Here is a 14,147-nt window from a genome sequence, read left to right as displayed (position 1 = left end):
GACAGTCCTTCTGCCAGGATGTTTGTAAGAGCAGTTAGATACCTCTTTTTAAACTTCAGCTTTTGGTAGAACATTCAATTGTTAATGGCCAGATTATTTTATTGGAAGTTCCTCTTGGGTTAGGGAGCTTGGTGCTGTTGCCTTGCTGCAGTTGGGTACACGTTTCTTATGCTGGACAAAAAATACAGTACCTGCATTGCATTTGCTTGATCAGAAGGCATACCTAAGATACCCTTTATTTCCTGTGAAAAGATTTGTGCTATATTACTGTTGAGTGTGCATGGACACCTGGTAGATACAGAGGAACTTGACGTAGCCCTGAAATGGCCAACAGCTGAAATATACAGGCTGCATATTTAATACCCCAGCACCTGTTGTTACATTCCAGCGAGGATAACAAATGGTGGCAAAGAAGTGAAATACCAAATTAAGTTCATGACCTTACTCAGTGTGACTGTCATTTTCTCAGTTTAATATCCAAAATATTTTAAAATATGCTAATCTAAGAGCAGTCATCAGAAGTTAATCTGATTTTTTTTTCTTATTAAAGTTGCAGAGTTAATTAAAAGCCACACAGAGACTCTAGGAAAAAGGGCTTTTAAGAAGGCTTTTTAAATTTCTAAATCAGCTACAGTATATGTATCATGTGATGCACAGGGTGGCTGTGGGAAGCACAGGCACGTAAAACCAGAATAACTTGTTGGCACAGACTGCTCTCATGGGACTGCAGAACTCTGCACTCACATTCTTGTTGGAAATAGCATCTTCCCGTGCCACACTGCCCAGCCTTAACCTCCAGGTACTTTTTTTGGCAGTTCTTCTCACCTCTTGATCAAAAAATGTATTTTGTTTTCTGTTTTCTCATGGTTTGTTTCATTTTTGCAGCTAGAAAGTGGGTCATCTTTTGCTGTTGGTCAAATTTTGGACACGTGATACATTAAGGCTAGAATCAAATAGCAAAATCAGGAAGCATATAACAATATCATATGTGTTTTGCAAACCTATTGATAGTGACTTCTTCAGCACTTTTTTGAATAAAAACAGGTGTTCCTAATGGTGCTTGCCAGCTTTTCTTATCTTTCCCGTGTTCCTGCTGTGGAATGTATGCTCACTCTTAGTATGAGTATGCAGGTTAGACATAGTGCATATTTAAAAAAAATGCTTGATTAGCCAGATTTCTTTTCCAAAATTGTTTGATTAACTCTTGCTTCAGAGTGACTTGCAGCCTCAGAGCTGACTTCCAAATCCAGTAAACCTGTTCACGCAGTATTTGCCATGCATTAGGCTTGGCTTCAGATTGGGTATTTTTTCTTTTGAAGGCCTTCCAGTGTGACTGTTAAAATTAGTACACATTGCTCGACTAATTAACGTTCTCATAATATGCTCAGTAAGTAAAGATTATGGTGAGTGAGAATTTAGTACAATTTACTGTACCTATTAAGAGAACTGTAGGCAAAGGTTACTTACCTTTATGAACGAATGCTTTGTATGCGTTGAAAAATTCTGTTTAAACTGTTTTCTAGTTAAAATTGATATTCATATATAAATCTCCTTTTTCAAAAACAAAGTGCCAAATAAAATATTTGCTCTTTGAATAAGGACCTTGTGTACCTGAATCATAAAAGTAGAGATGTATGTGGAAGAAATAAGTACTGTATAGGGCCCTTGTTTTTTTGGTGTGTTTTTTTTTTTTTTTTTTCCCCTCCTTCTGCACTTAGTCGTTTGCCCTCTGGGTTTTCCACTGCCTGATGGTGCTTGCCCAAGCTATCTGCCCTGTTGCAGTCCTTTCTTCCATAAACTCTGTGGCTGCCCTGGTTTCTTCTCAGTCCTGCCATCAGCCAGCTTAGAAGTTGCAGTCCCAGTGTCTGAGGTTGAAGAATGAAAGCTGTCAGAGCGCTGTCTGGTCTTGCATGTCTGGTACGAGCTTCAGTTTTCATCAGCTTTTGAAAAGCCAACAAGTGAAGAGACGCAAACATGCAGACGGGTCAAAATGCTGAAGTGGCCGTCTGGGGACTGCTGTGTTTTTGGAATGATTTCAGCGTTGCAAGGACTTTATCTGTGCTTTTTAAAAGTTTAAATTTAACACACCTTTCACCCAGGAAGCTTTGAAATACTTAGATAAGAATCACAACACTGACTCTTCTGTTTTAAAAAGAAAAAAAAACGCACACCAAAAAAAGTTCTTTGAAACCGTGACTCACTCAGGTGGTTATTAAGAAGAAGCTGTAAATCATGGTGGCAGCTAGAAAAATCAGCTTACCTTATTCATATCTGAAGAATTCATAGTCTGTGTCCTACCACTCATTTTTTAATCTTATCGTCATGGAATAAGTACCTTGTGAAAATTGTTACAGCTCTGGTAACAGGTTTATGACTCTATTTCTGCCTGTTCTGTACTGCAGGACTCGTTGGTTCACTGATGCTAACTCTTGCAGTTTATCGCCATCAGAGCTTTACCTTACTGAAGTCATGTATTTATGCATGAAGTCATATATTTATATGCTTCAGTGTATTTATTTTTCTAATGCTTCTGGCCTTTATCATTCCTGAAAACAAGGGTAGCCCTGCAAAGACCCAGAAAGCAGAAGGCACGAGAAAATGTAAAAATTCAGTAATTTTTTTTTATCCCTGGATATCTAGGCGATCTCATGATTTTGGAGGTGCATGACTCATGGTCACATACACCCGGGGGGAGCGTAGCCCTGTCAATCCCGCTTGATTTCAAGTTGCCTCCCTCCAGGGAAAGGATGCTGTCCCTCTGCGGGAGCCTGGCTGAACGTGCGCTCAGTACGGCGCACGCGGGCTTTTTGCTGCAGCTCTCACCCGCGGTCTGTAGAGGGGCAAACGCACTCGTCCACACAGGATGCCCGGCAGGAAATCGGTTGCCACATTTGCCAAAGCTATGTGACACAGTCTTTTAAATGCTGCCTAAAGTGCTCGGTCGGTGCTGTCTCTTTCCTCCTAATCCCGTGTAAATGTCCTTTGTGCCTTGCCTAAAAAAGAAAACCTGTCATTTTTGGACCTTGCGCTCACCAGGTACTGGTGCAGTGCGTGGTATGCCAATCACTAAAATGAGAACAGGATCTCAGGCAGCAGCCATTGTTACTAATGGCTTCACAGTCACATTCTCTCTTCCGCCGGGACTGTTGTATCAACATAGCAAGTACGTACACTAGAAATGCAGGTCATGTCAGAAAGCTCACCTCCTGACTTGCCCATGGAATTTAACACGGTTCACTGGAAGTTTTTACTGGGTGCTTTTTTTTTTTTGTCCTTCTTTATTACAACAAGATTAAAAATACTCCGTGACTCAGGTATTGTCAATGTACATGAGATTGAATGCACTCAACGGCAAGTGATGTTGAATCTACCGTCGGCTGTTACCTTGTGGAAAAAACATCCTGCCTTGATTCAAGGCAGTGAAATCATCTGATTCAACTTTTTTTTTTTTCCAATTACTTTTTTTTTTTTTAATTTAGTTTAAATGGAGTTGAGAAACACGGTATTTGGTAATAGGCATTTGCCACAGTGTGGAGGGAGGTGTACTTGCTTCCATGTCAGGGAAAAGTCAGCATCACAGCCGTAAGTAGTAGCCTTCTTGTACTTTTATACCAGTCTTCTGAAAGCTTATTAACCCACAATTCTAAATTCTCATATACTTCCACCACAGTTTTAAGGAAAACATGTGTAAGGTAAAATATTTTGGGGAAAACCGATCCAGAATGCTACAGGTCCAGTATTTATTGACTTTAACAAACAAAATACTATTGTTAAACAAACAGACTGTTGGTTGCTGAAATCCAGAAGTTTCATAATTAATAAGCTTCCAGCTTTCACAGGAGGCAGTCTCTATCAACTTGTGTGCTCCTCTAAATCATAAATTAGAAGACTCTGCAGATGCTGGAGTTATCCCTAAGACCATATGAATTTTGAAGTAGCGGAGGCAGGATTTCCACTGAGAGTCTTTCCCCTTGGTCTGCTCTCCCCTGCGGAGGGACGGCTCTACTGGAACATAATCATGTTTATTTGTGTAGATTGTACAGAAAATGGCATCCGTTGATTTCAAAGGGGTATTTTTTGATGATATGCTTTTAAGAAGTGAAGTGTAAAACTGCACAGGAACGAAACCAGGAGCTATAAAGAGTAATCATGAGGAAAAACTATCTGTGAGATGCTTAAAATTAGTGAGATTCCCTGCCCAAATTCTGGGTGTGCTGTAGGCCACCAGAGAAGCGGCACTATTTCAGTTGTATGTGCAAGGATGGGACCTGTCAATACAATAGGTGTGGTCAGAGATTTATACATCCTGGCCAGCTACTGTAGTCACTCTTAAAAGGTGACTACCTACAGTCAACCCTAAGCGAGTGAGGCTGCCCTAAGCAGTTGTCTAAATGTGGATTTACAGGCTTATTTTCAGGTGCTCGCGTCTGAGATTGTAGTCGGAGGTCTGAAGGGGGATGCTGGGCTGCCCTCGCATTGGGAAGGGGGGTCTGGTGACAGGAGCAGCTGGCGGCCGCCCCTCACCAGCAGCCTGTGACCCGTGAACCAGGCGTCTCCCATACACACAAGTATCTGCAGGGAGCAGGTTAATGTTTTAACCTCTTCTTGACACGTCCCCTTGCCCTTTCGAGTCACAGGACCTTTCTTCTCCCTCCCTTTTCTGCTAATTGTTCCAGTTGTCAGTTAGCAGTAACGGCCATTGGCGTTGCTGTGCTTGCTCAGCAGTGCAATTTCCTTTCGGCTCTCTTTTCGAGGAAGTGAAACCGCCGCGATGTATTTTTGCATTCTGAGGTGCCAAAGCAAAATGAAGCGCTGCAGGTCGGAGAGAAAGGTAGCTGAGAAGAGCTGCCGTTACGGTGAGGGGGAAAACCCCCCGTTCACTCTGTGATAGCTTCTGACAGCGTTTCAAAGCGCATGATAGCGTGTGTGCTGGGTTTAGCGGAATAAATAAGCCACAGGACGGTTCTTCACCTTGGGTATTTTGCTTCTCTTTCTGCTGTCGGCATTAACAATTGCAATTCCGTTTGATGAACAAGTAAGTAATAATTTTACTATTTTTTTAAGGAAGTATATAAGTTTGGTCCAAAAGAGCTCTATAATCTTACTGCTTAAGCAATTGACTGTGATACACATTCTAGGTCTTTCTGCCATCAGTGGCAATAAGGGAAAATTCTGGTTATAAAATACGAACAATTTGCAAGTTCCTTTTTTGGGTTGACTGAAATACTGAAGTATGATATTTATGTATTCAGCAATAAAATTAGAACCCATGTAATAACACAGGGAAAATGAAGCTGACTTCTAGTGTACTGCAGAGCAGATAGAAAATAGGCCGTGATGGGTAGTCCCAAAACTTACACAGTTTTTAGAGAAATGCCATTAAGAGCTTAATACCTCTTTGCTTAGTATATGGTAATCACACGTTGAGCTCCACTTTGTCAAATGTTCAGTGATGTAATGTAAGGGGGATTTTGTTGAAAAACTGTAAAATTTTTAGGAAACTGCCATGTTTTCACTTTCTTGAAATTGATACTTTGCAGGTTATTACGTGTAAATTGTTAGAGCCATACCTGAGTTTGTGTGTGACTTGCTGGAAGCAAGCATTCTGTGTGATATAGTTGGCATTTTATAAGAATACCTACAGCATCCTGGAAAGAACATTTTAAAATATGTATATATAGGGGGGAGGGGGGGCAGATTCTCTGCAAATTTATGGAAGACACTTTGAAACAACAACTGCTATTAGTACGAACATCTGTATATCTTTGTGGAGTGTCAGACAGAAGGCATCATGAGCAGTTAGTAAATGGGAAGTCTTTAAGAAATAAAAGTTATGAAAGAACAATCAATATTCCTGTTTTGGAGGAAAAAAAGCTATCATTCATCTGTAGGTCTGTGTAAAGCATTGGCTTTGAGTTCTCGCATTTGACCACCCTTTGACATACTTTGATTAGTTTTATTTGAATAGTAACAGTTGCAGTTCTATATTTAAAAACACAAAAAGTGAATCAAATACTTTCAGTTCAGATTGACTACTTAGCATCTTTAACGTCTTCCTGTGGTTGAGAAACGTGTCTGTCTTGTGATCGTGAATGCTTTGCCCAAGATAGTTAACAATGGGTTCTTTGGTTTTTGAGTGTCCTCATGTAGTAGAGATTTTAAAAAATGCGCTCAAACACTTCATGCTTCAAAACTAAATACAGGTATGCACTGAAAGTCTCTTGAAACAAACCTGCTTGAAAGTTTCTGCGATGACAAAAAAAGGAGCTTGTTACTAAGTTTCTCAAGGGTTGAAGAAAAACTATTTTCTTCGACAGACTGTTGAAGAAAAAATATAGATTTGTGTCTCACGTGTCCTGAAGGACAAGTTCCTTCTATTTGCAGGAACCCCAGAGGCACCCTGCATCTGAACACACCCAGCTGCCCAAATACAAACAGTTAAGACGAAACCTTTTCCAAACTCAGGGACTTGCTGTTTGGCATCTGCAGAGTTTATGTTTTCATTAAAAGAAAAAAATAAAAAATGTTTCCAGGCCCTGTGTTTGCAAAGCAAACCTTCCATATGTGAAGTAAATGTAAACAGATGAACCTTTCCTTCAGCCTGTCTGAGACTCCAGGGAAGCTGCAGCGTAAAGGCTGCCGTCTCCCAGACCCTTCAACCTGGAAGTACGAATTCACATCTGCCTTGGTGGAGAAGGCGCTGCAAAGGGAACGTGGTGTAAACAGTTGTCACATGCAGCAGAACACAAGCAGTAACATTTCACAAAACAAGGTTCTGAAAGAATATTTGGGGCCTTTTAAGTATTTGAAGGAATTACAAACCAGTCATTGGGTATATTGGTGCAAGTAAGCATAGTTTTGGAGGTGGAAATCTGCTCTAGGATCTACTGTATTGGTCACAGAAGGATTTCTTATGAGGTTATGGTAGCACGTGTTATGGCGATCCATAGACTTTTCAGTTTTGGCTATTTCTGCATTAAGTATAGGACATAGAAGTGTTAATCTACACTTGTTTCCCCTCTGAAAACTAGCTGCTTCAGATTGCATCCAAAGCATCTCAGTATTGGTTTGGTAACAGTACGGTCAGTATTGTTTGCTGACCAAGGATTTTTGTGTTTCTATTTTATTTTTTTATATATATATATATATTTTATTTTCATATATATATGTATGTGTATATGTATATGTATACATGTATAAAATATATCTATTAAAATATAATAGATGTGTGGGATCTGAATTCACTGACCATGTAAAATGCTAAGCAGGAAAGAGTTTTACAATAATCAATTCACTGAATTACTCTCTCTAATTGAGTAGCAGTGGTAATTGTCACGACATTGGGTTAGTCATGGTTTCAGATTTCATTATGAATATAAGAATCAGGTCAGACTTATGACTCATCTGATCAAATAGTGCAGGTTTACTGCCTCAACTTGAAAATCCCCATATATAAACCTCTATATATAGACAGAGGTTTAAAACCATTTTTGAGCAACTTCTATCTCATTTTTTGTTTTCTCAGAAGTAAAACAGTCTAAAAGACTGTAAACCTGAAGACAACAGAGTTTTAGGGACTGAAAAGATGTTGACTACATACATAAGTTTGCATTATTTTTGCAGCAGTTAGTAATACTAATATGAATGGATAGACATGAAAATATTCCTCAACTGTCCACAGTACGTCTGTTACTAAGTATTGACTGCATGCTTTTTTTTTTCTCCCCCAGTGGCCACAGATGTCTTCAACTCCAAAAGTCTGGCCATTCAGGCCCAGAAGAAGATCCTTGGAAAAATGGTGTCCAAATCAATAGCAACTACTTTGATCGATGACACAAGCAGTGATGTTTTAGATGAGCTCTACAGAGTGACAAAGGAATACACACAAAATAAAAAGGAAGCAGAGAAAATCATCAAAAACCTCATTAAAATAGTCCTCAAATTGGCAATTCTCTACAGGAACAACCAGTTTAACCAGGATGAAATAGCGTTGATGGAGAAATTCAAGAAGAAGGTTCATCAGCTGGCCAAGACCGTGGTCAGTTTCCATCAGGTGGATTATACCTTTGACAGGAATTTTTTGTCCAAACTGTTAAATGATTGTAGAGAGCTACTTCATGAAATCATTCAGCGTCACCTAACTGCAAAGTCACATGGACGTGTCAACAACGTGTTTGATCACTTCTCTGATTGTGAATTTTTGGCTGCCTTGTACAATCCCTTTGGACCTTATAAACTCCATTTGCAGAAACTTTGTGATGGTGTCAACAAAATGCTAGATGAGGGGAACATATAAGTACATGTATTAAAGTTGACTTCCTATGCATTATTTGTAGATGGAACACTGTTGATTTATGAAGGAATAAGGGAGCATGCAAAAAGGTTTATTTTTTACATTATGGCAAATATTTCCAAAATACCTTTATTAAATTGATTCCTTATTATGAGGTATCTGTTGCTATTCACTGTCCATCTGGAAGAGAGACTGCACATGACTTTTTTTACTGGTCTTTGCCTAAGGAAACAGCTGGATAAAGACAATAAGACAGAACAGTCCAAGTAGAATAAGAGTCTTGCAAGACAGATATACAAAACAAAAAAATATGCTGTCAGACAATCCACATCTTTCATAGATTTACAGAATTATTTCTAAACTATCAGAGTCCAGTAATGTTGGTAACAGACTATCATGGTGATGGTACCCTCTATAATTTCTTTGACTTATTTGTAAAGTATATATATTTGATTCATTTATAGTCCTTTATGCTCTCTGCACGGATCACAGCTTCCTAGTGTTGCTCTTATGAGGCATTCGATTTTAAATAGTATCAGTGATTCTGTCACGCAGAGTCTTAACAGGCTTTTTCATCTCCAGCTCAATGCTGAAAACTTCCTGTCTGCAAGGCTACCAAGTATAGATCCTTATAGACTCGCACAGATGCTTGCTTCCTTTGAATATATGGGGATTATTTGAGGAATAAGCTACAATATAATAGCCTAACTGGGGAAGGGTATTCCCTAGAAACCACCTGCGGTACCTAATTTTAACTCTGCCTATGATAAGGTAAAACACAGTGACTTATCTGTGCAATTCCTTAAGATATTTAGACTCCTGCTAATAGGTCACAATTCTTTTTGAAAAGGGGTGAGTCAGTATATTTTATACACTAGGCTGACGTATATGATGATGTGAATTCAGAAAGCTTGATCACCTGAAAATAAATTCCAAACCAATTTGCTTTCTGTACAGTGGAACTAGAAACAGAAATTAGTTTTATTGTTGTGTTATATACTATTTAACTAATGGAAAAATGGAATCTTGAATAATTTTTTTTTCTTCTTTTCTTCCCTCCTACCTTTCATCATTCTTTTTCTCCCTCATCTTCTACTTGCCTTGCCTTTGGGGATAAAAAAATGTGACTTTCTAGACACTGTAATGTACTTAAAAGCATGAAGTTAATACATTTCAAACACATAAAGACTTTTTGTTAGGAAGCATATAAAGAATTTGCTGTTTATTTAATTGCCAGTGTTTTGCTGTTTGCTGTGTCCTTTTGTTTTAATGAGTAAACCAAAGAATATTTGCACTGCGAACTTCTCATGCCTTTTTTTTTACCTTATTGCATTTTAAATTATGAAGAGCAAACTTGGCCTGTGCCAGCAACAAAAGCATTGCAGCCTCTGACATACGACTTCAGCATTACTTGTGATTTTTTTTAAGAGAGAAAATTCACGATCATTCATGTTCGTTTGGTCACAAGGCTCTGAATATTCCCAGAAAGGTGACAGAAAAGTACCAGAGAGAGAAATGTGTGTTCAAAGTATGAACTTGCTTTATACAAGCCACTAGTGTCCAGTAGAGAGAGAAGATTAATGTACTACTGGGCTGGAACAACTGGGAACTGATGTAAGGATAGTACACCAGAATTTGCCAAGAAGCAGATCATTAGGTTGACATCTGAGGGAATGTCATTTAATAAGATCCCTTCCCATGTTTTACTTAAGCAGTAAATATGTTGTACTTTGTCCATCAGAAGTCATGTATAGGAATGCAAGATCATGAGGAAAATCCCACACATTGTAAAGAGTATAGTCTCTGACTTATTTGCTCCACCTATTTCTTGTCCTTTCCCACCTAGAAAGAGAAAGCTACTTGGTTTCCTTCCCAGTTCTTCTCTCTGAGATGGGAATTAAAAGGAACTGGACTTCTAGAAATTGGAACAGTTTTCTTTACAAATCCTATTTCTAAATCATGTTCTGATTCCCCAAAACAGCATAGTTTATAATGAACAGTAACAATTACTGAAAGGAGGACAGGACAGTACCTTGTTTAGAACCAGGTGTAATATATGCGTGTGCTGTGTAAACCACAAAGATTTTCTTCAGCCATGACCCAGAATATTTTGCTCAAATTTGAATTTTCTCTAGGACAAAAATTTTTTAAATGGTCTTTGTACATGGTTAACCAACACCTGCATACACATAGACGAGCCATATTGCAGTCAAACTATGCATATCTGCAGTGACACAGTAACTTCGTACTCAGTTGCATTATCTGGCCATTTACTTTTTAAGAAAAGTGAAAATTGCTCATGAAGACTTTACTATAAGCATAACAACTTGACAACTGGGAGCTCACAATTTAGCTCACAATCTAGTTACATTCTTCTCAGATGCTGTAACAATAGTTCTTGTCTGGCATTCATTTTCAGTTACAAAGAAGTGACTTCTGTAATGATGAAATAAAGCAATTGTACTGAATTTTCAAAGACCTATCCTTATAAATAACACAATAGAGCACTCAGGCCGTATAGTTTTGCGGTTAATGTATTTTTCCTGCAGGATACATAAATACTGGCTTTAATTATCAAAATTCAGAAATAAATTGATAGCATTTTTCCTTGTAATACACTTGTGGTGTTAAAGCATTGACTTTCTATCATAAACTTGACATAGTCAAGAGTTTTAAAAAGGTTACAGTAGTCCTGTTTAATTCTGGGTAGGATAATGCCATTCTGTGCTGGAAAACTGATGCAACACTGTTAATAGGATAAAAATTATTAATATATTAAGATCCAGTTATCATGGATTCATTTTACAATAGGCTTTTAAATCTCAGTACCTTAGGTTTTGTATTTGTAATGTCCTTTCAATGTTTAGTAAATACGTAGTGTCTAATGCCATCAAAATGTATGTTGGTGAAGTTGTGGAAGTTAAAAGTAATGTTATAGCCTTCAAGAGGCGTTGAAAAAGTGGTCAGACCTTGGATAATTTTCGCAAGACACGTCAAACAACTCTGATCTCAGTCATAGAAAGAAATCAAGATACAGGGAGGTTACCATGGCCATTTTGTGTGTACTATCTTAAAAGGGATTCACTAGAACTTTTGGCCGCCCCTTAATTATGTTTGTATGTGTTTGTGTGCATGCATAGCCAAACAAAAAGACACAATTGGGTCAGTTACAGGCCTTTTTCTTGTCCTTAAGCTCTTTTGGGATTTATCTCCATTTAGAAGGTACAGAGATTATCAGGAGTCTGGGAGCTTTCAGCAACTGGTGTGGTTTTTTTTGCTGTAGGAAAAACCAAATCCTGTCTCTTCTAAAAAAAGATTCAGCCCCACCCATAAAGCAAATTCCTGTACAATAAAAGAGTGAGGAGATCTCCAATCGCTTTGTCACATCACTCCCTAAAAAGATTGCATTGTCCCAAGGAAGCAGCAAACTGATTTTGGTGGCAGTTGGCTTCAGTTGCTTTCCAGCCCTTTGTTGCAGCTGTAACAGCTATAATGTCACTATTGAAAGGTAAACCGGAATTCTGCACGTAACTCTTCAAGGGACTAGGACATGCTAGTTTTCATGGTCTAGCAGAGAGGAATCCACGCTACTCGCAAGTCCATCATTGGCAAAGATGACCGTGTTATGAGGGGGACGGATAAATTGCACGTTGTGTGGGCTTAGATATCTCTCTGTGATGAGCATTCACCATCTGGTCAGCTGCTACCATAGCTTGCTTTCAGCCTTACATGCTCTCTCCCTGCCCTTCCGAGCAGCAGAACTACTCTTCAGACTTCAGTCTATTCCTTCCCTACTCTTTTTGTCCCCAAGATTATATTACATTGTATATGCATGTAAGGAGAACAGTAGATAGAATATGTTACCCACTGCACTTAATGAAAAGAAACAGAGCTAAATAGCAGTTTCCTAGGGGTTTTTTGCAATGTAATTTGAAATCTGAGAGACTAATCTACATCTTGGTTAGTTGTTAATACTGTTTTGGATTTAATCTATACCTTCATCAGTATAGTAAGCATTTATCTGTGATTTCAGTACATGTAGTTCTGAGCCTTAAAAAAAAAAACACAAAAAAAATCCAAAACCTAGTCTTTTCGAATGCATTACAGAGGGCGTACTTCAGCATGAACATGAAATGAAAATTCCCGTTTGCATAACCATTTGCAGAGAAACCTTCCTGTTACAACTGTTTTTCATTGAGATTTGGGCAGGTCAGCCAACATTCATGGTTAAGTGGCAAACATCTGTGCTTTGGATAAAGAAACTGTCAAAGGAGGTTATAGTTGTCCAGAAAAGTTCTGTAATATCTTTTTTTTTATGTTTTGCACATAAATGAAACTTCTTTTGCGGGAGGAAAGTTTCCTATCTATCTTTAAAACAATTGCTACCCAAAACCACACTGTGGCAACTACTCAGAAAGTTTAGACTAAGTAATGTAGTTGTTATTTGTTAAAAAAAAACCACCCAAACTTTGCATTTGTTCTTAAAGAAGTTCTAAAACGTTAATCCATACTAAATTACTAATCTGTTTGTGCTGAAGTCTGAATACTGCAGTTGACATTATATTGCAACTTTGGCATTCATATCTGTAGTATTAAATATTTTAGGTTACCATGTGATTTCTTTTCCCTCTACGAAAATAAAGGAGTAGTATCTCCTTACAGGCTATGTCTAAGAGCTCTCTCTGTTACAGTTGGGCTTGGTCTATATCACAAATCAGTATTTCTTAATGTTTAAACCACTAGTTACTGAAGTGACCTCTCTTTTCCGCCTACTGATTTTTAATATTTAGAGTTCTGTTTTCCAATTTTAAAGCTGATATTCAAGGGCAGGACATTCCTGAATCAATACACACATTTTCTTGTGAGCTTGGGAAATAGAGGAACTGGCGTATATCTTTTAAGAATCAGTGAATTTCTACTTGCTATCACACCACCAGTTTCTGAAGAAACATCCCTTACGGCATTTCTTTCTGCTAGGGAGCAAATTGAAAAAAGGCAGCTTGTAGCTTTGGGATGTCCCATAATTACACAGTATCAAGCAAAGCACATTATAATGATTAAGGATAATGGAATTAAGGACGTACGTTACTTGCCCAGCTTTCCCAAGCAACCGAAACCTGTTTGATATTTGTTGTTCTCCCCTGTGGGAAAGTCTTGGTGTGGTAGGTGGAGGACAAAGGTGGAGCTTCCTACAGTTACTGTCATTTAGATATAAATTACTTTTACCATCACATGTAAGACCTTCCACCGTCTACTCTAAAAATCTTACCATGGGATTTTAAAATCATACTTTACACTGGCTTCATGACAAATTAATTCCTATTTCAGTTTGTATTAAATATTTGGGTTTTAAATGTGCTTTTATTATGCACATGAATATCAGCTGAAACAAAACAGAAGTCAGCCTTCTGCATTGTATCTTCCTTCCTAAAAACGTTGTTTTTTTCTTCAGTCAGTAGGCGTTTTGCATGCTATAAAGAAACTTCGTGGTGGATATAATTCTGAAGGTGTTGATAAATGCAGGTTGCTCCAAGAGAAAATTGTTGGCTTTTCACCACTTGTTCTCCAGTTCCTGCTGGCACCTTTTCAGAGTATCAACCCTGCTGGTCTTTAAACATGGCAACCTAAAGCTCTTCATTTGCAACACATTTCTGGACATTTTGAATTACATTTTTCAGAATTCATTTATCGTTGATTGTTCTGGGCAAGCCACAGCTAATAGTGGATGAAAAATATTGTTACACTGAAGTTGTGTGAGGGTTTTCTTTTAATACTGAGAGTACAATGATGTAGATGGAATAAATCAGCCCAAGTAGGGCCTATGTACCACCAACCTTCTCTTCTTGCATGGGAA

General features: G+C 38.3%; 1 protein-coding gene across 4 annotated transcripts in view; it reads left to right on the top strand.

Moving 5' to 3' along the window:
- TNFAIP8 (TNF alpha induced protein 8) overlaps positions 1 to 9,590 on the top strand; it is a 64,872-nt gene extending 55,282 nt beyond the window's left edge. For 3 of the 4 annotated variants that reach the window (XM_074570694.1, XM_074570696.1, XM_074570693.1), the window contains exon 2: positions 7,731 to 9,590. In XM_074570694.1, the coding sequence (XP_074426795.1) occupies positions 7,731 to 8,296 (566 nt within the window). In that variant the 3' untranslated portion in view covers positions 8,297 to 9,590. Of the gene's footprint in view, positions 1 to 4,785; positions 5,036 to 7,730 lie in introns of those variants that run through there. The other variant, XM_074570695.1, reaches the window with a different exon arrangement.
- The last annotated feature ends 4,557 nt before the right edge of the window (positions 9,591 to 14,147 follow it).

Source organism: Larus michahellis, chromosome Z (genome assembly GCF_964199755.1).
Source record: "Larus michahellis chromosome Z, bLarMic1.1, whole genome shotgun sequence".
Classification (NCBI taxonomy): domain Eukaryota; kingdom Metazoa; phylum Chordata; class Aves; order Charadriiformes; family Laridae; genus Larus; species Larus michahellis.
Note: the sequence above shows the minus strand (reverse complement) of the source record. Positions and strands in the feature narration are given on the sequence as shown.